At 41.2% G+C, this 26,586-nt stretch overlaps 2 protein-coding genes across 3 annotated transcripts in view; both read right to left on the bottom strand.

The window, feature by feature from the left end:
• DRC1 (dynein regulatory complex subunit 1) overlaps window positions 1-10,043 on the bottom strand; it is a 32,755-nt gene extending 22,712 nt beyond the window's left edge. The window contains exons 1-3 of one of the 2 annotated variants that reach the window (XM_055399351.2): window positions 9,669-10,043; window positions 6,999-7,086; window positions 1,922-2,034 (exon numbers count right to left, since the gene is read on the bottom strand). In XM_055399351.2, the coding sequence (XP_055255326.2) occupies window positions 1,922-2,034; window positions 6,999-7,086; window positions 9,669-9,823 (356 nt within the window). In that variant the 5' untranslated portion in view covers window positions 9,824-10,043. The remainder of the gene's footprint in view (window positions 1-1,921; window positions 2,035-6,998; window positions 7,087-9,668) is intronic. The other variant, XM_055399350.2, reaches the window with a different exon arrangement.
• A 5,027-nt stretch (window positions 10,044-15,070) lies between these two features.
• The window catches only part of SELENOI (selenoprotein I), a 42,887-nt gene continuing 31,371 nt past the window's right edge, over window positions 15,071-26,586 (bottom strand). Inside the window, exons 7-10 of the mRNA XM_088841240.1 lie at window positions 25,811-25,859; window positions 23,508-23,688; window positions 22,118-22,300; window positions 15,071-20,116 (exon numbers count right to left, since the gene is read on the bottom strand). Coding sequence (XP_088697366.1) covers window positions 20,018-20,116; window positions 22,118-22,300; window positions 23,508-23,688; window positions 25,811-25,859 — 512 coding nt within the window. The 3' untranslated portion in view covers window positions 15,071-20,017. The remainder of the gene's footprint in view (window positions 20,117-22,117; window positions 22,301-23,507; window positions 23,689-25,810; window positions 25,860-26,586) is intronic.

Genomic DNA, 26,586 nt, shown 5'->3' with positions numbered 1-26,586 from the left:
TCTGCCTGCCAACACAGAAGACACAGGTTTGACCTCTGGTCTGAGAAGATCCCACATGACGTGAAACAACTAAGCCCGTGAGTCGCAACTGCTGAAGCCCGCGTGCCTAGAGCCTGCACTCCCCAACAAGAGAATCCACTGCAGGGAGAAGGCAGTGCCCCGCAGTGGAGAGTAGCCCCTGCTCATCACGAGAGAGAGCCCTCTTGTAGCCACGAAGACCCAACACAACCAAAACTAAATAAATGAATAAACAAATATAAAAAAAAAGAATAAATGATATCTTAGTGACAGTGGTAAAGTTGCCAATGGGGAGAACTACTCCAATACTTTGGCCACCTGATGCAAAGAGCTGACTCATTGGAAAAGACCCTGATGCTGGGAAAGATTGAAGGCAGGAGGAGAAGGGGACGACAGAGGATGAGATGGTTGGATGGCATCACCGACTCAATGGACATGAGTTTGGGTAAACTCCGGGAGTTGGTGATTGACAGGGAGGCCTGGAGTGCTGCAGTCCATGGGGTCACAAAGAGTTGGACACGACTGAGTGACTGACCTGAACTGAACTTATGTAGAACCAATGAAAATGTTGTTGTTAAAATCGCACTGTTTATGTACCTGCTGAGAGAAGCAAGATGGCCCCCAGGGCTGCTTTTGTAATTGGACTATAGGTAAGGAATTCATTGAAGAACAAGCCAAAGAAGAGTTTATTTGAGGACCTCTGATCCTGATCAGTCCTCTGAGTGCAAACCAAGGAAGCTGAATCCTGCTAAGCTTACTCCTGCTTCCCTGTCAAGGAAGCTGAACCCTGGGAGGTGGGTGTGCCCACTGCCCACCTGCTGAGGCCTGGAGCTGAGGGCTGGCCACAGAAGAGTTTCCATCATCCCGCTGACCCTCTATACTTCCAGTCTTACCATTAACATGCTGCTACATTTGTACACAGCCTTCATGGGTCTGGTTTTTATGATTAATTTAAACCGAGAACAGCTTAATCTACCTTCTCAACCTCATCCTTCTCTTCCACCACCCCTATACATCCCTCACTTTCATGCCATTCCCAAGCAACATACAAGCTCATGCCTCTGTACAAGTTGATCCTAATATGCCCACTCCTTGATTCCTCCAACTCCTATTCATCCCTTACAGCCTACCTCAAGTATCACTTTGCCTGGAAAGTTTTCTCTAATCTCTCCAGGGAAAATTAAAGGTCACCTTATACATGTTTCCATAACTCTTATACATAACTTTTTCATGTAATGTAGTGTGTGTGCTCAGGTGTGTCTGATTCTTTGTGACCCCAAAGATTGTAGCCTGGTAGGCGCCTCAGTCCATGGGATTCTCCAGGCAAGAATACTGGAGTCGGGTGTCATATCCTACTCCAGGGGATCTTCCTGACCCAGGGATCAAACCCACATCTCTAGTGTCTCCTATATCGGGAGGTGGATTCTTTACCACTGCACCACATGGGAAGCCCATACATACCTTTGTAACGTGTGCTAGTCGCTCAGTCATGTCTGACTCTTTATGATCTCATGAACTGTAGCCCACCAAGCTCCTCTGTCCATGGAATTCTCCAGGCAAGAATACTGGAGTGGGTAACCATTCCCTTTATTTTAACACAAATCATGGTGGGATGGAGGTTGCACACCTATCTCAACCAGACTACGAACATCAAGAGCAGAGGCCATATCCACTCCTCTTTGTATCCACCGGGCTTGGAACACATTAGAAAGGTAACACTTGAAGGAGGAGGGAAGCAATGAGGGAAGGGGAGAGGGAGGGAGGAGTGGAGGGAAGGAGGACTCAAAAGGGGCAAGAAGCAGATCCTTCTAGGCCAGGTTTGGTAAAGAACGGGGAGAATTTGGGGAGCCAGAGAAGAGACACTTCACATCCCCCAGGCTGCAGAGCCTGGGAGGTTCCTCACCTCTGACGCTTGATCTCCTCTTCCTCGACTCGCCTGTGGATCTCTCTGATATCTGCAGCTACCTGGATATTTGTCACCAACTCAGTGCCACAGAGCAGCAGTTTAGCCAGTTTCTGAAACCAAAGAAGAATTTATAAAGCCAGAAACACTTGCACAACTATCTGTAGCTGTGTGATCCAACCAAGCAGGAATTAAAAGCTGCCTGATGCTGGGAGGGATTGGGGGCGGGAGGAGACAGGGACGACAGAGAATGAGATGGCTGGATGGCATCACCAGCTCGATGGACATGAGTTTGAGTGAACTCCGGGAGTTGGTGATGGACAGGGAGGCCTGGAGTGCTGTGATTCATGGGGTCGCGGAGAGTTGAACACAACTGAGCTACTGAACTGAACTGAACCGAACTGATGACTTTTAAGAGTAGAAGCTACTTAGCAACCCATTTCCATCAGGACACTCATGATGCGCTGTTACAGCTTACGATCTAGATGCATTCTGCACTTCTGAATGTACTTCAGTTTAGTCTCGCTAGAGAAGGGACCAGCCCACTAGTACGAGGGCATGAGCTTTGGGCACATCTTGGCATTTTCTCCAACAGGCCTCTGAGTGATTGACACTGCCAGGATGCTTTCTAAGAATCTCAGTTGGGGAGGTGAGATATATAATAATAATTGTTGTCCTGCAATGTCCATGTCCCCCCTCTCCTCTTAATAACAGAACACCCATTTTAGCTGGGCATTTGACCTCTCCAAAAATATACACCTCCCAACATTCCTTGCAGCTAGAATGCACATGAGCAGCAGTGCACTTGCCACTTCTGAATGGTGCCTTGAAGGGGAAAGCTGCGCCCTCCCCTGCCCCCTTTTTCTCTATCTCCCAGGCTGGCATGTGATGCTAAGTGAGTCATAGTCAGCAGACAAAGGCAATCTAAGGAAGGAGGAGGAGCTGAGGTTCCCAACCTCGAGGAACCCCCATATCAGCCCTGGACTATGTCCACTCTGAGCTATTACATGAACCAGAGAAATAAGCTTCTATCTTGTTTAAGCTAATGTATGTGGGACCTTTGGCTGGAGGTGTTCTAACACGGGAGACTTCTGTAACTGACTGCACTAGCCCTCCCTTAAAGGCTCGGGAGTTCTGCCACTGGCACCCCACTTCTACATTCCGCTTTGTAAAGTTCATACTCAGCGTCTTCACTCCTGACCTTTTGGTGATGTCTTGATTTCAAGATAATACATCCTTCTCAACAAAAATTTCAGGTATCCTCAGGTTATGTCTGAGTTTTTCCAAGTCTGTTCTGGAACTTAAAAATTTTCCAATTCTCAGATCATTTCTGAATGAGGAACCTATAAATTTCTCTCCTCCAGGGAGTCACTGAAATGATCAGAGACTCTATTTCATCTCTCTCTTCTATGGAAATTTTGAAATGTGGTTTTAATGAATACATAACTGAACTTTAAACCAGATCTCCAGGGTCCTTCAGACTTTTTTCAAACAGCTCCAGCCTTATCACTCATGCCAAATGGTTTTAAACACATCGACTTTCCTGTAGTTTTGAGCAATTTTCTATTTTCTACTCAGATAATGTGAACATCAGAAATATCTGAATCAAGTATTTAAGACCCAAAGTAAAACTGAAAATGTTGTTGTCACCAACAGATTAACAGACACACCCTAACATTTTTGAGGCCCAGGGTAAGAGTTTAAATGAAGGTCCACATATCATATATCTAAATATTTAAAAATTATAATTCAGTGTAATAAGCCATCAAACACATTCTGTCTTCCTACTCTGGCACCTTCATAACAGAAGTCCTGGTTTGAATTCATACTACGACTCGGAGCTCAACTCAGAACTTGGTGGCTAAGGGGGAGACATTATCAGCCCCCAGCCTAGAGCCCAGCCCCTGGCCACCAGCCTGGAGCCCAGGCCATTCTCTTCATACTCCTAGCTCCACATCCTGCACCATGAAGGGCATCAGACGCTGGCACGTTAATTTCTCAGACCACACATGGGAGCTCTATTAAACGCTTTGGCCATCCCTGAGCAGAACAAAACCTAGGAAGCGGCTGATGCAGGCCTTGAAAGTGGGCTCAGAACCCAGGGGAATTTGGAGTTCTGTGACAGACAGTGATCTAACGGGAGCACTTGGGCTCTGAATAAACTTGAGGCAAGTCTACTTGAGGGGGCGCAACTGGAGGAAAGCCAGAACAGGACACAGGAGGACTCTTCTCATTACCATTTTTATTCAATGGGCTAGAAGCATATCTAGTGCAACCAAGCAAGAAAAACGAGTTTTTAAGTACCAAAACTGAACAGGAAAAGATAAAACTGTCATTTTCAGATGATATATGTTAAAAAAGAACCCACAGGTTAACTATGAGAATTAACAAGTGAATTTGACCAGGCTGCTGACTATCAGGTCAATATGTCAAAACCAATTATACTTTTACATATCAAGGACAAACAATTAAACCTCAACAAAAAGTGTAAAACATTGCTGCTGCTGCTAAGTCGCTTCAGTCGTGTCTGACTCTGCGCGACCCCATAGATGGCAACCCACAGGCTCTTCTGTACCTGGGATTCTGCAGGCAAGAATACTGGAGTGGGTTGCCATTTCCTTCTCCAATGCATGCTGCTGCTGCTGTGTCACTTCAGCCGTGTCCGACTCTGTGTGACCCCATAGACGGAAGCCCACCAGGCTCCCCCGTCCCTGGGATTCTCCAGGCAAGAACACTGGAGTGGGTTGCCATTTCCTTCTCCAATGTGTGAAAGTGAAAAGTGAAAGTGAAGTCGCTCAGTCGTGTCCGACCCCTAGCGACCCCACGGACTGCAGCCTACCAGGCTCCTCCATCCATGGGATTCTCCAGGCAAGAGTACTAGAGTGGCTTGCCATTGCCTTCTCCATGCATGCTAAATCGCTTCAGTCGTGTTCAACTCTGTGCGACCCCATGGACAGCAGCCCACCAGGCTCCTCTGTCCATGGAATTCTCCAGGCAAAACACTGCTAAGTTATATTAAAGAATACTTATATGCAAAAGAAGGGAAATTTTATACTCATGGGTTGCAAATCTATATTGGTAAGATATTAATTCTTTCCCAAATTGACCTGTACTTTCAACCTGATCTCAATTAAAATCCCAGCAGGTTTTCTGGTGGAAATTGAGAAAATAATTCTAAAATTTATGAGGAAATACAAAGGGTCAAGAACAGCCAAGACAACTCTGAAGAATCACAAAGCTGGAGGACTTACCCTAGGGTATCAAGGGCTGCCATTTGGCTACAGTGATTAAAATAGTGTGGAAGTGGCACAAAGATGGACAACTGACCAACAGAACAGAGAATCTAGAAACAAACACACGTGTATGATCACCTCGTTTGCAACAAAGGTGCATTGCAATGCAGAGGGGAAAGAATGATCTCTTTAAATGGTGCTGGGTTAATTAAAGATCGATTTAGAAAACAATGAACCTGGGGCCCTACTTTTACACCACACACCAAAAAATGGATTCCAGACAGATTATAGACCAAATGTAAATAAACAGTTGAACAATGAAGTGTCGAAAAACAAAGCATGAAAGAATATCTTTATAAACTTGGAATTGACCAACATTAAACAGGAAACAAAAAGAATTACCATTAAAAAATTAGTGATAAGGTACAGGGTCACGGGCAGTGGCCCCTCCTGCCCAGGTCTTGGAGAAGAACTAGTTGTTAATACCTTGATATTGAAAAAGGTAGCATTTTCTTTATAAACTGAAATGTATAAGTGTTCTTTATACTCCTCAGTGCCAACATGCACGTGCTCAGTCGTACCCAACTCTTTTGAGACCTCATGGTCAAGGCCCTGCCAGGTTCCTCTCATCATGGAATTTTCCAGGCAAGAACACTGGAGTGGGTTGCCATTTCCTACTCAACACTAACACTCTTCATGATTTAAGTCCTAAGTGAAAGCAACATAGAAAAGCTGCTAATAAAAACAATATTCTCTCCCTGGTTTTACATTCAACTTTTAGAGTGCTCAGGATGAACAGTATTTTCAAGATTATATCAGTATCAACTAAAACAGTATTTTCAGGATTATATACAATATTCCTTTTATTCTACACAGAAATGCTCAGAGATCACCCACCTTTAGATGAAGTACCCTAAGTACAAAGGGATGATGTTATATTTACTTCACAGTTTCAACAGCTCCAGAACAAAAACCCATAACAGTTCCATATTCTTTCCACTACAACAAAACATCTTATCTTTGACCCAGGACAGTCCAGGTAATTCAGTTGTTTCTAGATATCTCTAGGCTCTATATTCAGACACAACTGAGCGACTAAACTGAAATGAGGCTCCATAATAATATTTCAATAATTTGAATATTTTCTCCCAGTAACTGCATTTCAATTCCAGAAATGATCTCTTCTCCTCCCCACTTTTAGAAATCCCATCTATCTTTCTAAGACCCAGCTCCAATCCTACCTTCTCCTTAGAACCTTCCCTGACCAGGCCGGCTGGGTGAGCTCTTTTCCATGCAATTAATAAATTAAACGTGGCACTGTGCCAGTTGGTGCTCCCTGCTTTGAACTACTGTTTATCCCTCCTGCACCTCTTGCTTCAAGTCCTTCATTACCTGTTTCAGGAGCCCTGTCATCGCCATGGGAGAGCGATCAAAGACTTTCTTTTAGTGTTCACTGGGTACAAGTTTGGCCCTATTCCACAGCCACAAAGAGGCTCATCTAGAACCTAACTGTTCCACTGGGGACACCACATGCACACACATTTGGAAAGTCAAACAAAGCAGAAACTTGTTTATAGTGAAATAAATGAACAGTACAGACGAGAACAGTTCCGTGTGTGACTTCAAAGAGTTCGACCTGCTTTGCGGAAGACACCGTGGAGAAGCTGGGCCGTGAGACAGTCTTAAAGTCTGGGAACCGAGACAGAAGAGAGGGGAAGAGGGAGGGGAGAGGGTGGGAGGGGCGGAGCTTGGCATTGACGCATCACAGGGCCGGCACAAAAAGAGTGAGGCCTCCGTCTGGGTCCTACTGGACTGGTGGGACCCATTTACACCCCATTTCCTACCAGTCTGCTTTCTTCTTTCTGTTTGTAGCTCCTGCTTTGATCTTCCTCACTCTCCTTCTTCCCATCTAAATATTCTCCAAGAGCTTCCCTGGGATGGAAAACACGTAGAGAAAATGAAGTTTAAATTCTAGGAAGTAAAATCTTTCACTCTTTTTTTCCTAACTTTGATTTTTGTTTTGTTTTTTTAAATCTTTCTGCCGAGCTGTGCATGGCCTGGGGGATTTAAATTTAAAATTTTCATAGTATATTTCACCATATACAAAAATATATTCCACAGGGATAAAAATTTGAATACTAAAAAGAACACAATCCAGGATTTCCTTGGTGGTCCAGAGGTTAAGACTCTCAGTTTCCATTGCAGGGGGTGCCTGTGGGATCTTACCTCACTCCGCATGGAACCTGCCTCCCCTGCATTGGAAGCACATTTTTTTTCACCCCTCCCCCTCCCCGAGGGGCATGTGGGATTTTGTTCCTCCAAACCATTCCCTAAAGAGCAACAAAGGTGACCTTAACATGCTTAGAAAGTTGAGAAATTCTCACACTAGGTTGTTGGCCTGTGGATAAGAGCTATAGCCAAATGGAAGGTCAAATGGACACTCCAAAACTGCACCCAAGTGCATAAAAAATAATACTGTAGACCAGGGCTGTGGTAGGGATTAGCATCTCCCTTAGGGATCTCAAGGACTTCCCAGGTGGCTCAGTGGTAAAGAACCTGCCTGCCAATGCAGGAGACGCAAGAGACGTGGATTCAATCCCTGGGTTGAGAAGATCCCCTGGAGAAGGAAATGGCAATCCATTTCAGTATTCTTGCCTGGAAAATTCCATGGACAGAGAAGCCTGGTGGGCTACAGTCCACAGGGTCACAAAGACTGAGCGATTGAGTACACAATACAATTAGGGATCTCACGGATGCAAGAGTGGTGGTGTCTATCAAATCTCCATTTAATTCACTGGTCAGGTCCCTGCAAAAACTGGATGGATGGAGCCAAGAAAATGATTGTCAATTACTGCAAGCTCAAGCAAGCAGCAGTCCTAATCGCAGCTACCATGCAAGTCCTTGGTTGAGCATATGAGTGTGGCCTTAGGTACCTGGAATGTGGCCACTGATTGATCCAAATATGCTATTTCTACCTCAGTCAGGAAAAAGAATTAGGAAGTTTATATCGAGAAGGAACAGATAATACACACCCATACAGCCCTCACACTTGCAGGGCCATGTCAATGCTTCTGAGCTGACAAACTAGAGTCTGGATAGATCAGGACCACTTGGATATCCCACAGAGCATCACATTGATCTGTTATCTCAGGGCTGGCAAACTTTGGCTGATGGGCCAAATCTGACTCACTTGTTTTGTATGACTCAGGAGTGAAGAATGATTTTTTTACATTTTCAAATGGTTTTTTGAAAAGATCAAGATGAATAGGCAGAGCACAAGAGGGTTTTAGGGCAGTGAAACTCTTTAGTACAATACTATGATGGTAGATACATGTCATTATATATTTATCAAGATCCAACTGTTGTAACCAATGTACCATTCTGGTGGAGAATATTGATAGTGGAGGAGATTACACAAGTGTAGAGGGTGTGTTAGTCATTCAGTCGGGTGTGACTCTTTGTGATCCCATGGACTGTAGCCCACCAGGCCCCTCTATCCATGGGATTCTCCAGGCAAGAATACTGGAGTGAGTTGCCATTTCCTTCTCTAGGGAATCTTCCCAACCCAGGGATCAAACCCGGGTCTCCTGCATTGCAGTCAGATTCGTTACCATCTGAGCCACCAGGGAAGCTTCATACATGTGTAGAAGTAGGGGGTAAATGGGAAATCTCTGTAGTTTCCACTCAATTCTTCTGTGAACCTAAAACTGCTCTAAAATATGAAGTGTATCAATTTAGAAAAAAAGATCTAAAGATGAAGAATATTCTATGACACATGAACATTATATGAAATGAAAATTTCAGTGCCCTTAGGTAAAGTTTTTGTTGGAACACAGCCACATCACTTTGGGGCCCTTGTGTCCAAAGGCCAGCAGACAAGAGAAACACCATCTTGGCAAGGAAGCTGACCCTGACCAGCAGGACAAGGTATAAGTGCTGTCACGCATTGCGGGTGTTCAGGCAGTCCCGGGTTCACGCAAGTTCCCCTCGGTCCCCCTTCTTAAGATAGGCCACAAAGTCTGTGAGTGGACCGGGGATGGTGTGGTTATCAGCCTCAGACCCTGCAGGAAAAGGGTTTTATGTCACACAACCAGTTAAGCCACTGAGACCAACGGAAGTGATAGCCGAGGTCTGCTCTGTAACCCCTTGTGGAAGGAAGGCAGGCTGGGAGGCAAGGAGGAAAGAACGACCTCGGAGGACAGGTCTGAAGCCCCAACATCTTCAGGTACGGCCCCCAGTGCATGGCGCAGCAGGCTCTCCGTGAACGTCCTGGAGGGATTCCTATTTCCATCTTTGACTTTACTAAGTGTACTCAATGCTTTAGTATCACATACTTTGAACCTTCTGGTAGAAAAGTTTTCTATCTCATCAAGAAACAAGACCAGCTCACACGTAGGGCACGCGGGCCCCTCACCGCAGGGACTTCGGCCTGGAGAAGCCACACCCTCATTCCAGCACCCGGGTCACCCGCACCCTGGGCGCTCCTCGAAGAACGCGCCCAAACCCTGGCTCACCGCCTCCGAGCTTCCAGGCGCGCCGCGATGCGCAGGCGCCGGGCCTGAATCCGCTCCTGAGGATTATCAGAATGTATGGAGGGTCCGAGAATCGGGGTGGCTAAGTGTTCCTCCTCCTTCTCCTCCAGTACACCCAGGGATCCCTGCGGATTCATGACAGGTGCCTTCCGCCCCCAGGGCAGCTCTGCCTGGACCACCGTGGGACTACAGCTTGGTTGCTAACAACAAAGCTGTTGCCAGGGAAATGCAGTCACCTGACCCTCAGCTGGCGTGGTTGCGCGCGCAGCCCCTAAGGCCGGGCGCACTGGTGTTCATAGCGCTGCTCTTTCAGCTTGGGGCTTTATTCCTCTCAGCTGCAATTACGGTGAGAACTGTATTGAATCCCCCACTAAGGCTCAGGTGGTATTAACAGAGGCTGGAAGACGTAAGAGCTGAACCAAGTTGTGATTCATCACTTACCGACCCTATGATTAATTCTTCATCCATCAAATAAGTAATCCTCAAAATCACCATATTCATGTAACGTGATTCAATGTCTACTCTATGCCAATCACTGTGCTAGCTCCGAGGATCCAAGCGTTATCCTTTCCTCGATGGAGGGGGTAGAATAATAGGTTCGCTTAGAAATTCTGAACTACATTGCATCCACCTGCTTGTCATCCATTCTTTTTTTTTTTAATTAATATATATAACTTTATTTTTGGCTGTGCTGGGTCTTCTTTGCAGCAGGGGTTTTTCTCTAGTTGCCACGAGTGGGAGCTACTCCTTGTTGCAGTGCATGGGCTTCTCATTGCGGAGCAAGAGCTCTGGGGCACAAGGGTTTTGGTAGTTGCCGCTCCTGGGTGCAGTAGTTAACAGTCTCCAGGCTCCAGAGCACAGGCTCAATAGTTGTGGCACACAGGCTTAGTTCTTCCATGGCATGTAAGATCTTCCCAGATCAGAGATACAACCTTTGTCTCCTGCACTGGCAGGCAGATTCTTTACCACTGAGCCGTCAAGGAAGCCCCGTCATCCATTCGTGTTTGAGCTCCTACTTTGTGTGTTCAGCCTCTATCATCTCTAGAATGTGAAAAACCCCTGCCATCAATAAACTTATATCCAACAAGGAACTGTTGTCTTCTGTAGTGGTTGTCAGTAGGGCTACACTCCCTCCATCACCACCCGCAATCACATACAGACAAAGGAGGAGAGCAGATTGAAAAAGGTAGGAAAGGGAGTGAGGGGGGAGGAATGAAAGTTAAGAGCACAGAAGCACATTTAAACTTTCGAGGGAGCACTGTCCCTTGAAAAGCACTATTTCCTGGGTGTTTTGTATGTGTCAAATGTCGCACTGCGACAAAAAATGCAGTGTTCTTATGCAGAATTAAGACCCAATCAAAAACAAGCAGGATAACATTTGATCGAACTTTGTCCCACTGGCCTGAGAGAAACTTGGAAAAGGGCACTAGGGTAGTAAGAAATTGCAGACAAGCCCTGCCACCTTGGGTATGGCGCAACTTATTGTTTTCTCAATTGTACTGCCTGCCTACTCAAATCACAGGCAACAGTGAGGCCAAAGAAGATAAGCCCCTTGTGAATAAGCCCTACTCAGCAGCGAATGGAGTTTTCTTTTTTAAATTATTTTTTCCAAGCGTGCAAGGGGTAGGCAGATTTAAGAGCACCAAAATCTTGGAGCATCTAAGTCCAACAGTTGCCTGGGTGAGGAGTCAGGAGGGTGCGGGAGGGGTAGGTGTTTTCTTCTGGGCCTCAGAGCCCTCTGCCCGACCTCTCTCTCCTTTAGTTGTAACCTCAAGCATTACAATCAACTTCCTTGGCGCCAAGGAACCGGAGGGGCAATGCCTAGTTCTGACCTCTAACTCCTCCAGGTCCTGGGCCATGTCTCCACCATCTGGGAGAAGAGAAACAAGTACCACTGTGTGTGCATGTCAACCACTGGGAGTAGGATACCTAAGAAAGTCTGTGGCAATCGGCTGTCACACAAGAGATGGCAGAGAGAGCAAAGGTATCATAAAAAGTCAGCAATTCTACTTAAAAGAATTATCCTTGAGAGAGAATAGGTCTAGGATACAACCCCACAGGGTCAGAACTACATGAGTAACATTTTTAAGTTTAGATAGACCCAAGCTGGTTAGCCCTGCTGCCAGGCCCATTCTAGGTGTTTGAGGTTTGCATCCAGAAGGAAAGGGATAACTGCTAAGGCAACCAAGAAGCTGGGAGGGCAGGGGATTAAGAACACATGTGAGAGTTGGACTGTGAAGAAAGCTGAGCACCGAAGAATTGATGCTTTTGAACTGTGGTGCTGGAGAAGACTCTTGAGAGTCCCTTGGACTGCAAGGAGATCCAACCAGTCCATTCTAAAGGAGATCAGTCCTGGGTGTTCATTGGAAGGACTGATGCTAAAGCTGAAACTCCAATACTTTGGCCACCTCATGCGACGAGTTGACTCACTGGAAAAGACTCTGATGCTGGGAGGGATTGGGGGTGGGAGGAGACGGGGACGACAGAGAATGAGATGGCTGGATGGCATCACCGACTCGATGGACATGAGTTTGAGTGAACTCCGGGAGTTGGTGATGAACAGGGAGGCCTGGCGTGCTGGGATTCATGGGGTCGCAAAGAGTCGGACACGACTGAGTGACTGAACTGAACTGAACTGAAGCCAGAGAATTAGCCTGGGTTAAAATATGGGACATTTCCTCCCTCACCTTCTTTAAACCCGCTACAGAAAAATTTTGAATGCCCACTGCCAGAATTGGGAGATCAATTCTGATGCTTTTAAAAAAAAGGAATATTTTCCTCAGAAGCAATGTTAGAAAATATGAGTTTTTATGAGCTTTATATAAAGTTTAGGTGCACTAAATGTGGATTATTAAGTTCTTAAGCAATTAGCCTGGAAAATTAACACCATACATTAGTACTCTTTATATGGGAAGATGGTTTCTGTTTTTAAACTTTATTTTGTATTGGGGTACAGCTGATTAACTGTGTTGTGATAGTTTCAGGCAAACAGCAGGGGGACTCAGCCATACATATACATGTATCCATTCTCCCCCAAACTCCCTTCCCATCCAGGCTGCCACGTAACATTGAGCAGAATTTCCTGTGCTATACAGTAGGTCCTTATTGGTTACCCATTTTGAATACAGCAGTGTGTAAATGACCTTTCCACACTCCCTGACTATCCCTTCCTCCAGGCAACCATAAGCTTTTTCTCTAAGTCTGTGAACCTCTGTATTGTAAGTTCATTTGTATCATTTCTTTTCAGATTCCACATATAAGGGGTGTCAAATGATATTTCTTTCTCTCTCTCTTTCTTACTTCACTCAGTATGACATTCTCTAGGTCCATGTAGGTTGTTGCAAATGGCATTATTCCATTCTTTTTAATGGCTGAGTAATATTCCATTGTATATATATGTAACACATCTTCTTTAGCCATTCCCCTGTTGAGGGACATTTAAGTTACTTCCATGTCTTGGCTATTGTAAACAGTGCTGCAATGAACACTGGGGTGCATGGATCCTTTCAGATGGTATTTTTCTCTGGATATATGCCCAGAAGTGGGATTGCAGGGTCATATGGTAGCTTTATTTTTAGTTTAAGGAACCTCCACACTGTTTTCCACAGTGGCTGTACCAATTTACATTCCCACCAATAGTGTAGGAGGGTTATGTGAAGGTGTTTTCCAGTATGAAACAATCACCTTACAAGCTAATGTAAGTGTGACTCAGTTATTATGAGAACAATAAATATTGCCTAGTATCCAGCTCTGGGAGAATCATAGCAGTATATTATGAAAAGCTGTTCCTGCCACCTTCCTAGTACTTTGCTCTCTGAAACAAGTCACAGGATTATAGAACACCCAGGAGCAAGCAGGATGATCAAACAAAACAAAACCTTTTAAAATTCTGCTCAAAATTAACCTGTGATTCTCTGAGACAAGTGACTGGACAATTTTTCTCCCCAGAACTCCCCTCCCCTTTTGCACCAACCAAGGAAAAACAAAGACAACAATGTGAAAATAATTAAAAGGATTTAAAAACCATTTACTCTTTACTTTTATTACAATAAATATTTATCAATAATAGAGTTAAAACAATTTTAAATTAAAACCTACTGCATTACTTTTGGGTTTCACAGCAGCAGAAATAAAACATAAATTGAGTTGAGAGCGCAAGGCTTCCAGAATCCAGTGGCAAGAAACAGTCAGGTCTTGATTATCTGGGCAAGCAATGGAGACCAGGAATACTGATAACACAAAACGAATGGTGAAATGCATACCTGTACCCTGTTTGCACATCAAATTACCTAAGACCTCAAAACATTCCAGCTAAGGAATTTAAGCAAGTTGTGACATCCCATTTCCCACAAGAGCTAGAGATTTCCCCCATCAAGCCGAAGAGCACTGCCTTGTGGCCAGGAATGGGCCCCACCATCATTTAAACCCTGGAAGCCTCAACTCTGGTGGAAGCAACCATCTTCTCACAAGCTTTCTGACTCACACAATCCCTGGTGAAAGGGAAGTGGAAAGTGACATATGTAGAGGCCTTTCTTGGGGACTAGATGAAAGGCAAGTAGGAAAGACTGGAGATGCAGATAAGGAAGAGGCTTCTCTGAGTTACAGGGTACATACAGATTAAGTCAACATGAAGAAACAGTCTGGGGAGGGCTTATCATTTTGCTGATAATCAAGAGTAGACTGCGCGTATTTATGAATACATCATACATATATATGCACAGAGAATATATGTATACATATTAAATCTGTAGGCATACACACACCACACATAACCAGATAAATGCTATGTTATTTGCTACGAACACGGGCAAGTCCTAGGCAGACCAATTACAAACATGTTCAATTAAACTACTTGAAAGGGAAAATAACTGTGTGTTCCTTTCAACTTCTTCTCTCACATATTCCACTTGTAGCAGGCACATTCCAGTTACTTAAGTGGTATTTTTCTAGGTACCTGAGGGGATGGAAATCATCCTTCTGTTTCAGAATACTACAGAATGCAAACTGCAATAGGACCAGGCTAAACAAATCAATAATTGATTTGGCCATGATTCCCGCCACCTATTCTTAGTCACAGGGCATGAAACCTTACTCAGAAAAGTGTTGATTTCTTTTCCTACCAACTTGCTACAAATTTAATCTATTCTGTTAGATGGGAGGGGAAAGGGAGAATGCAGGTCGAAAGGAGTTTACACCTCAGTAACTATTCACTGCCTTCCACTTTACCCAGAGGAAATACTACTTAAAAAAAAAAACACCTCTGCAATTTGGAGTTTAATACTCAATTCTGCTTTCTTGGCACTTTCCAGAAACAGCAAACAATTACCTGTAGCTGGGTCTTTGTCTCCTGAATAGCTGCTCTAATGGGACAAGTTATTTAAACAAAATAACCTACCCAAAATGTTCATATTGTGGGCAGTCTTAATTAGTACTTACTAAACTAAATCTGATACAGAATGATACCAGTAATTCAAACAGATTCATAACGCAGCATTCATGGACCTCATAAAATTAAAACAGGCCCCTCCTATAATCTAATTAGTAACATTAAGTACTGAACATGCTTCTAGTCAAGAACTTACTTCGTGTATGTTTCAATAAAAAACAAATCAGTTCATGTGCCATTTTCCAATTCTGAGAATCTGGCCTTTCTCTCCAAATGCAATATAACCCACTCACTCAGGCCACCTGTGAAAAAAGGCTGCAAATGCTAAAACTTCTTATGCTACCCGAAATATTAGTTCATTTAAGATATGTCTGAAAAAAGAGCAAGTTTCTGTTTAAAAACAATCGGCTAGATTACTGTCTCTCGCATATTTATTAAAAAGGAAAGCATTACTAGCATGCAGCTTTAAAAGGTTGTTTATTGTGCACCAAAGAAACAATGGAAATGAATTAGCCAATAAGTCCAATTCCCATGGCTCCACACAGAGAAAAAAGTAAACACACTGCCACTTTCTCCGGAAAAGCTAGACAACCATGATTTACCATATATCCTAAAGCAACTGTCTGCCAATATGTCAGGTATCTGTACCACTGTCAAACATGAAAAGTAAAATACACAAATCACATGGGTTACATAGTAAAGGAAAATCTTAAAATTACTCAAGCTTCCTAAAATGTACAGGACATCATACTTTCAAGTTTCACAGTGATTAATTTAACACCATTTTACTGTTAAAACTGTCACTAAAAAGGTACACGTCAAAGTGCTTCAAATGCAGCATACTAAAAAATCTCCCTGGAAGCTTCTACTGCTGGCAGCTCACTGAAGGTTATCACCCACAGGGTGTTCAAGAATGGGCATGCAGCCTTACAAGGACACCTCATGGGACAAAGAAAATTCCAATCTTATTTCACAAATTTCCTATAGCGTGCCCCAGCAAGTCCAGAACTGAAGTCAAGATAACGGCCACTCTGAACACAGGAATCAGCACAATCAAAGATTTCTGTATCTGTTTTTGGCTTATTGGGGGACCCAAAGTCAAAAGATCTAGTCCTTCAGATTTACTTTGTTCTCTCTGGCATGTTTCCACTCCTTGCCTAGGCGAGAGATCTAAGGCCATCAAGGAGAATCTGAATGTGGCAGGGTACAGGGGGCGACAAAGCAAGTGGAGTCTCTGTCCCAGGTGGTGGCTGGTTAAAAGGGAAACCCAGGGGAAGAAAGAAGAGGAAGAGTTACAAACAGATTTCCTGTTAAAATATTAAGGGGAGAAGTCTTTGATTCAAACATTTTCAGATTACTTTTTCATTCTCCATAGATTACAGAATCAAAGCCTGCTTTGGAAAGCAAAGTGAAAAGTTAAAGTGAAAAACGCTCAGTCGTGTCCGACTTTGTAACCCCATGGACTATGTCCATGGAATTCTTCAGGCCAGAATACTGGAGTGGGTAGCCTTTCCCTTCTCCAGGGGATCTTCCCAACCCAGGGATCGAACCGGGGTATCCTGCATTGTAGGCAAATTCTTTACCAATTGAGCTATCAGGGAAAGCAAGATATGTTCCAAATGCTTTTGGACTGACTACAACATAAATTAATTCTTTGAAAACTGAACACTTAGGAAACTTTTAAATTCACATTTGAACTTGAAATCAATGGAGGAAGGACAATTTGTGTCAGTTTTGAACTGAGCACTGCAGTAGCATCACTGGGCACTGAAGTGATCTCCTCTTCCCATTCAAGGGGACACCAACTATGCTTGCTTTCTCCTTTGCATGTTCCCTCAATGCCCAGGCTCCAGGTCATGATCAGTATTCTTTCAGGAACTATTTAGAATTGGGGCAACCCTAGACATGCACTCCATTTCCCAAGAGCTCTATATTAAAATAGATAACATGTTGGTAACAGTATTGTAACATTCTAGGCCATAATCAGTATCAAATCTTCTTTTTAAAATTACAAGTAATTTAACCATGATATTATTAAAATGCCAGGGAAGACTATTTTACTTCTTGATTTGGAAGTTATTCACTCTATTACCCTTAAGACTAAAACCCATGAATTACATCTGTTACACATTAAGGGAGGAATGTTGGTTAAATTGTGGCAATTTTAAACTGTACGTAGATTACACTAAGACCATGAAAGCTATTAAAGGATCATAAAAGGGAGCATGAATATACTCAGGTATTTTATAGATTTTTCTATCCTATGCCCCCCCTCAAACACAGGGGAATTTTCTGACAAGCATGAAAGGACAATTTTCATACCATAACCTGAAAAGAAACTTTCTACAGGTATAGGTAACTTTGGTCAGAAGAAACACAAAGCAAACCTCTGGCCTGGCTAAGGCACTCTGTTCTGAAATGGACAGAAAACATGCATATATGACCAATTATACCACTTGCTCCCCAAAAGGCAGTTCAGCATATGCTAGGAGAAAGGCTGGGGTGTGAACGCACCCCAAAATATCATGCATAAGTCTGAAATACCTTTTATACTTTGGAAATGTTATGATCATTGGCGATGATGTCAGTTCACAGAGCTCTTTGTAACAAAGTCCTGCTTCAGTTGCTATATACCATACTAGGGGCTTTCATGATACACTTCAAGACAGCAAACTAAACCAAAAAAAGGAGTCAACAGTACACTAAAGAGTCGCAAGTCCACAGTATTCTGAAACAGTTACTCGCTTTTCATCTTTTATCTTCCTGACAGCCATCTTTCTTTTATCTCATGATGCCAAAGAGACTGACTACAGCATAATTCTTAACTACCACAGGGAAATATGTTATCAAGTATAGGCACAAAACAATTTTCAAATAAACCTGATGCAAGAAGAGCAGAAACACACTTTGAGGTAAAAGAGACCCAAAATTACATACATGACCCTATGCCAGAAATAAAGGGTATTTCTTTTTTTTTTTTACTATACTGTACAAAGTGACGAAAGCCTGTGGTCCAAATTTGCCATTTTATAAATATTTTTCAGCTCTTACATAATACAGATGAATCTCATTTTTGTATACAAAGTCAACAAAACAATAAAATGATTAGCTTAAAATCTTAAAGCAAAGCTTTGTTCCCGGCCCAAATTAACACTTTATCCAGTTCGATTTTACAGATGACACAGAACAAGGTATACAAAAAATAAGAGTTACTTTTACTTAATTAGTTCATTCTCTGACCTCCATAATGGCAATTTAAATAAACATGGAATCACTATCCATATTTTCCTGTGTTAATTTCCCAACTATTTTCAGTGTTCATTTTTGTTTCAGAGAAAGTTATGGAATATACCTCAACCTTTACAATTTTTTAAAAATTGAGTATAGTTAGCTCCATGATGCTTCATTTCTAATAACTTGATGACAATGATTACAATTCACAAATTTAAAAACTGAAATAATAATTACATGGTTATTTTTACAAAGTGGCAGACTAAAATCCAACAAAAGAATACACTATAATTAAATTTAATGATGGGCACATTTATAGATAAATAATGATTATGGTTTTAATTACATTATCAACACAGTGGTGCCTATTTTATCCAAGTGCAATCCGTCCAAAAAAAAAGGGTTTAAGATACACTCTTCATTCAAGCACAAACTTCATTCAGTGGAAAATAAAAGAAAATCAGCCAGTAAATTTCACCACCACCAAATTAAATTAAGAAGACAAAATCAGAAAGAAATAGAATATCCACATTCATGAAAAGCTGTGATCATAAAACAATCATATGAAAGTCAAAAGATATTTTTATGTTTGTCAGTAAACCTCAAAAATTATTCCAAGTCATATTAAAGGGTGTAAATACTCAGTAAGGCATATATATCAAAATTTTTCTCCAGGTGGAGAAATGAACAAGTTGGGGAAGAGAGAGGTTCTCTCTATGTCTTTATCATGTATGAAATAAAAAACACAGCACTGTTTCCGCCACAGAAAGAGATAAAGGGAGAGAGGAAGGACAAATTAAATCAGAAATCTAGCTCCGCAGCAACGTTCACAGTAGTAATTTCATAGTGAGGTTCATGAGATTCCTAACTCCTAAGAAACTTTTTTCTCATAAGAAAGTTAATCTATGTTCCTCACAAGTAATTATTCTAAGAATGGGACTACCACATGCATTCATATGATCATAGTTTATAGGCACCAAATCTCAGCAACTTGTAGCTGAGGGGGAAAAAATGTCACGTTTAAACACTGAACCATGCCAATGAGTGAGCCATAATTACAATCCATTCTCTATTAGGTCTCAATAAAATATTTTTCTTTAAAAGAAAATTAAACCACTTATCAAAATCTGTTCCATAACAAAGAGAGCCAGAATACTAGAGAATTTATATAAAAGCTCTCTTAGCACATGAGGACAAAAGGCATTTCCGTGGGAAAGTAAAACCAGTATTTGGCAACTGTATGTTGTTCTCTAATCATTTGGCATTCTTGCTGAAAGTGACTTGCTCTTATCTTTTCCCTATATTAGATTTGGGGTACTGATAGCTTCCACAGCTAAAGACTTACTACTAAGTACCAAATATGAAAACATTTTCGGTCCTCTGAATGTTATCAGTGTTCCTAAACAAATACAAGGGTTTGAAAAATAAAATCCTAGCATCTTTAATTCTGTATGAACCAAAACATTATGGACTCCTAAACTACAAGGAACATTTGCTGGGCTATTACGTTTAACCAAAACAACACATGGTTTTATAAAAAAGTAAGCTGGGAGTTAATAGGTCCGATATTCCACAAGTTCAGACATGTATCATTCCTGCTGTCCAAGTACCACACACACGCTGAGTTCCCATGTCTGTTAAGCAGATCAGTTTAGTTCAACGGTGATGGATGACTATTTACAAGCATCTTATTTACAGTACTTCTTTCTGCAGATTACAGGCCAATATTCTTTTCTTCCACTCCTAGTCAATCCGAGTTTGGTTTTCTCAATGAAAAGGGGTAAATGTGAAAATGGTTGCTCAGCTGCTTTACCTATAGAAAACCAGAACATGAGGCAATGACAAATACATACATAATTTCTGTAAAACGCATACAGAATTCACCCTCTGGAAACAATTTACTGGCACAGCAAAAATCATTAGAAATGAAGAGGTCTCCCTGGACTAGGATAGCGGGAGAACTAACTGGCTAAGTGAGTACTAGAACTATCCTGGGAGATAGGACTTACACCTGGGTCTGCCCAACTTCAAAATCTAGGCTTTCCAGAGCCTCTCAGACCACAGAGCCTTACATTCAAATCTACTGAAAAATTATAGGGTTAGTTGATTTATACTATCTAGCAGATCAGATATTTACATATATGGTTAGAGTCAATGTTCAACTTCTTACAATGCTTCCAGGTAATCATTCCTAACTTCATGTAACAGTATAAAGCTAGATGTGTAAATTTTTGATGGTTTAAGCCACGTTGGTTAGGGTATCCCTACTAGAGGGTAGGCAAGAGCAAGGTAATGTGCCAGCTAGCAAGTATTGTTTACTTCTTCGTTTCATTCTCATTCTTAATATTTACATTTCAATAGAAGTAATGAATGTTCTTGTGTGGTTCAGTTTTACCTTCTGGTCAGAAGTTGTATAAGTGTTAAGAGAATAGAAAGACCATCACAAAAACAGATGTTCCTGGAATTTTTTTCAGTTAGCATGTGCTTATATTTATTTTCCAGATTTTTAACAACAAAAATGTACTGCCTTTGTAATTTAAAGATAAACATGTTTTGGTTTGGCGTGTGTATATGGATTGTGTGTTTTCTAAAGATATACTTCTGAAGGACCATAGTTAAAACAGTTATGAAAGACACAGGCAACTGTATTCTACTTCATGCATATGACTGATGAGTAACAATAAAAGCCGAAAAATGTTGATATAAAGCATGTAACACTAAATATGCACGAACAAAAACCTAAATGACTATGTCTTCGTGTCACAATTCATAGAATTATCACGTTTTCATCTACTTTGTTTCAACAAATATAGGCTACTTTGGGGAGAAACACTAAGGGAAGAAACATACACAAGGTATAAAAAATTGTTATCAAGCATGACAGGTGTCCCGTTTAAAACACATAGAGAAGTAAAGGCATTTTGTTTCTCAAACTGATTCACAGCAAGGTTCTTTTCAAAACAAACGTATCAAGTAAAAGTATTTTTAAAGCCATAAAAATATGAAGACCCTCCACATGACCCGACTACTATGAAATTATCCTCAAAAAACAAAGCAAATGAAGGAAAAAATATTATTACAGGTTGTTCACTCCAACTTTATTTATAATAATAGTGAAAATCTGTGAAGAATCTAAATGATTAAAATAACTGGGTCATGGTTAAGTGAACTAACATTAAGTAATTCCTCGACGGAATACTGTACAGCAAATAAAAATCATAAATACAAGACCATGCTAAGATATGTAAAGTAATTACAAAAGAATGCTAAAGTGTAAGGAAAGAGGAAATAAACTGCAGGGTTCTGACTTTCATTTTATTATATGGATCTTGGTCCATTTGTCCTGAAAGCAGTTTCTTACTTTAGAAGAGAATATTAAGGTTTGCAGAAGACTTCTTAAATCTACTTTCTTCTATATTTCCCCTCATGAAAATGTGCCTAAAGCTAAAGAAGCAAGTTTAGAAATAGATAATCAACAAATGGGATTACTTTGTCCAATATAATTAAAAGCACCAAAAAATAAATAAATAAAAGTGCAAAAGAGCTTATAATTCTATTACTGAAGAAATGGTTTACATGTCCTCTCATTTAAAAACAAGAACCAATTCCTCATAATTATCCAGCTTTTAAACTATTTGTAGTTTAAAATACTACAACAATATCTGGAATCATACACCTGGATATTATCCAAAATTTAGAGAATATCCCAAAATTCTTCCAGTTACTCTAATAAGCAAGCTTCCTCGAAATTTTCTCTCACCTGCATTCCACTATTTAAGAATCAAATGAACCAATTCTGCCCTAGCTTACTCACCACTCGTACTCCATAGTGGACGTGGGCCAGAGTGAAAGCAGCCGTTAAGGTAAACAGGAGAATGCTCTCAACGTAAGGGGTCACTCCTACATTCACCACCATGACAGTCGCAAAAAGAGGAAGCAGCAACCAATTCAAAGTTGGGCACCGGGTACTGCTCATTTGACAAACGATCAGCTGACACTTGAAGTTATTTAAAAGAAAGAGAGAATAATAACTTAATTAAAGCTCTAGTCACTCCAACATTTAAAAAGCATTCAAATAGTGAACAGTGAGCCAAGATATGTATTAAAACATTACATTATTGTCAAGTTCCATAATTCTCAAATGCTCAGGAGTTCGACTGGACCGCTACCCCAGCCTCCAAACCTGCAAACCCTCAGACTGGAAGATAATTTAGTAAGGATGCCACAGAAGGCATTCTCCTACTCGATAACAGTTTGGATAAAATAAATTTCTCCCAATTTTAAGATTCTATGATATATATGAAAATAATTTTTTCAGAACAGCCTCCCACAGCACCACACAACTCAATTTCTTCGAGGTGATGAGGAGACGCTACCTCCAATTCAGTAATACTATCACAGAAACACCTCAAAACCTCTTTGGCTCTCTTTACGTCAACACCATACTCAAATATAGTTTTATTCCTTCAGAGATACTTTTTGTACAATATGTTAATGTTTTTAGATCTTTAGATGAAATCAGTATGACCTGAAAATAGTAAACACATGGTATAGACACAGAAACATAAACTTGGGGGCTAAGTTAAAAAATAAAAACTTATTAAGGACCTAGCCTGAGCTAGAGCACAGGCTTCCTGGCAGTCAGGACTAGCAGGGTCTTTTCTCAATCCCTCCTGATCATTCCTCCCTGTCTGCACTCTTGCTAGGCTATAGCAAGAAAGGGATTTTTTTTTTTAACATATGCAGTATTTATTACAAAGTTTTTACTCTATGTTCTTAATTTAAAAAACCAGTTGATTAAAAAATATGTGGGGTATACGTGTGCTTTTTTCTCTGTCAAAACCCCCTTCCAAGCTCCCTAAATTAATCATTAGATCTGCTGCCATTTCAACCACACTATTAATAATATTTAGAGTCTGAAAGAAATTATTCCATGAATTCTTCAGCAGGCAACCAAATCAAAAAATTTAAATGATGACATGGTTCTAAAATACTACTGCGGTTTTCAAATCCTATTGGTTTCAAACAAAAATTAAAAAAAATAACTTTCTGCATGTTCTGTCTTTGCAGTTATTAATTATCCTTTCAAATTTGACTATAAGATCTTTAAAATCTGCTTACTCTAATACTATATAAGATTTCTCAAACTATCAAATTCTGTCTATTTCTTATATGCGTTACGATTTTTAAAAGAAAAATCTTACTGTGCTGTTGGCAAAGGCTGTTCCAACCATTAAGTAGAATATTCTAGGGTGTAACTCTAAAATATCTGAAGGTGACAGGAGGATCCATGCTGTAGACAAAATGAATAGCAAACATGGAGAAAAGAAGGGAACCACAGCTTCATAGACTGAATTGTGTTTCAACGTGTTATTTTTATAGCTTCTGAAAAAAAAAATCAAGTAATACAAGAACATTATTACATATAAAACCCAACACTGTACTTGTATCTTTATAGTTTTCAAAAGTACTTACACACTTACTCTATTTAATCACAGTAACCTCACAGCATAGGTAGAACCAACATTACTAATCCCATTTTAGAGGCAGGTTATGTGAGGATGTAAGAAGTTAAATTTCATATGTGAAAGTGTTAGTTGCTCAGTCGTTTCTGATTCTTTTGCAACACCATGGACTATATAGCCTTCCAGGCTCCTCTGTCCATGGAATTCTCCAGACAAGAATACTGGAGTGGGTTGCCATTTCCTTCTCCAGAGGATCTTCCCAATCAAGGGACTGAACCAGGGTCTCCTGCATTGTGGATGGAGTCCTTACCATCTGAGCCACCAGGTTAATCCCATTTTAGAGGCAGGTTAATCCATTTTAGGGCTTTCTCATAGCTCAGTTGGGAAAGAACCCACCGGCAATGCAGGAGACCCCGGTTCTATTCCTGGGTCAGGCAGATCCACCAGAGAAGTGATAGGCTACCCACTCCAGTATTCTTGGGCTTCCCTTGTGGCTCAGCTGGTAAAGAATCTGCCCGCAATGCGGGAGACCTGGGTTTGATCCCTGGGTTAGGAAGATTTCCCTGCAGAGGGGAAAGGCTATCCACTCCAGTATTCTGGTTTGGAGAATTCCGTGGACTGTATAGTCCATGGGGTTGCAAATAGTCAGACACAACTGAGCGACTTTCACTCAATCCCATTTTAGAGGCAGATTAAGGGAGAATGTGAGAATTTACATAATTTGGTACCAAGTAGCAGGGCCAGGACTAGAATGGAAGTCTTCTGATTCCCTAGTCTCATTTATCCACCTAGAAAAGTTTTATTATCTGGTCTAGATCCTATGAGATTACATTCTAACAGGAAAAACTAAAATGAACACAAAACCATACCAGAAGAGTACAAGAGTACCTCACAGTGCTGCTATGATACACAGCTTAATAGTGAAAGACTCTGAACCGAGATGGGCCATTACGTATCTTAGTGGCTCTGGGCACACAGGTGGTAGCACGCTCATACATGTCTGCTCTTCTGAACTGAGCCCTCAATCCTCATCGCAGTTCTGTCACTAATTACATAACCCAAGACACTGCCCAATCAGGACCTCAACTTTAGAAGAATTATCTCAAATTATCTCTAAGGCTTTTCGAGCGTTACATTTTATGACTTCTATGAATGACTGCCAGTGGTCATAAAGAGGGAAGATTCAGAGAGACAGGATTGTGCAAGACAAATCTGAGCACTGAAAAATGAAGTGGAAAGTACAAGAAAATGTTCCAAGCAGAGGAAACAGGGAGTGGAGGAAAGAGTGGGAGCAAAAGTACTGAGGAAGGAAAGAACAAAATACATTCAGGTCACAGAAGGAAACTGAGTGTGCTGAGCCCAAGTGGAAATGTGCATAAATCAGAGAGATGGAACTCCACCAGGGCAAGTCCCCTCCCAACCCCTACCCGACTCCTCAGGCATGCCCCACTCTTCAGGAATTTGGATATGGTGCTCTTTAAGAAGAGTCAGCATAGCTCCAGGGTTTGGTCTTCAACTATACAAGTTCAGAAATCTCATTTTATGATCATGGCTGGATGGCATCACCGACTCGATGGACATGAGTTTGAGTGAACTCTGGGAGTTGGTGATGGACAGGGAGGCCTGGCGGGCTGTGATTCATTGGGTCGCAAAGAGTCGGACATGACTGAGCGACTGAACTGAACTGAACTAAACTTACCTATAATCAATTCATTAAAACTTATAATCAATTCATAAAAAGAATGTAAACCTATGAATGTTCCAATAGGAACATACTCCCTCCCAATTCACTCACACAAAACAATGACAAATTAGACTGATGAGCCCAAAACTGTTACCAAAAAACTAGTTCTGAGCTAAGGTTGAATTGACTACACAAGCCACTATAGGCAAATGATCCTAATCTCATTCTAGATTCAAAGTACAGCTTCATAACCTTTTCAAAATGCCCAGATTTCAAAAGAAAGATCCTAAAATTCACCTAAATAACAATTTCTAAAGATTTTCCTATTTCATGTCCAATTAAAAAATAAAATACTTACCTGAAAAAATTTAACAAACTCATTGGAAGAGTCACGCACAGTGCACAACCTGAAGGAAAGAACATTTAAATTATTATGAATTAATATTCAAGAGATATTTTTATAATAATTGAATACATACAAAATATGTAATATTTTTAGATGCAACTATTTTCAAGTTCAGATTTACTTCTGTAATGAAATTAAATACATTTTTGAACAATATTTACAACTGGAAGAGTGGCAGTACAGTTTGGTGATTCACAGCAGAGACTCACAGAGCCAAAGTGGGTTGAATCTCAGTTGTGCCACCAATTGGCTATGGACTTCAGGCAAACTAATTTTTCAGTGCCTCAGTTTCCTCTTTTATAAAATGTAGATAATAGTAGTAACAAGCCCATAGGGTTTTGACAATTAAATGAGTTATTACACGCAAAGACTCCTGGAACAGTACCTGATTTATAGTAAATTACACCGTGTAAGTTATTTATTGGAAGAGGGAACCATTAATATTAACAGATCCTGCTGCTTCCTTTACACTTCTTTTTACCTCCCTAGTGTTCTTAATTTCTCCCCCTACTCTATACACTAATTCTTTCTCCTCAAAGCTAAAAAGAAAGATAGCCTTCCCAAGAAATGTTACCATTGTTCCTGCTGTTCTCACTAACTACTGCCTTACTCTGCTATCTCCTACCACCCAACAAATTTAACTTGTCTTCAACTCCTCAGCTGCTGCTGCTGCTAAGTCACTTCAGTCATCTCCGACTCTGTGCGACCCAATAGACGGCAGCCCACTA

The sequence above is a fragment of the Moschus berezovskii genome, chromosome 11 (genome assembly GCF_049115385.1).
Source record: "Moschus berezovskii isolate FMDL1 chromosome 11, NW_MosBer_1.0, whole genome shotgun sequence".
Classification (NCBI taxonomy): domain Eukaryota; kingdom Metazoa; phylum Chordata; class Mammalia; order Artiodactyla; family Moschidae; genus Moschus; species Moschus berezovskii.
The sequence above is the reverse complement of the archived record's forward strand: the minus strand, read 5'-3'. Positions and strand labels throughout refer to the sequence as shown.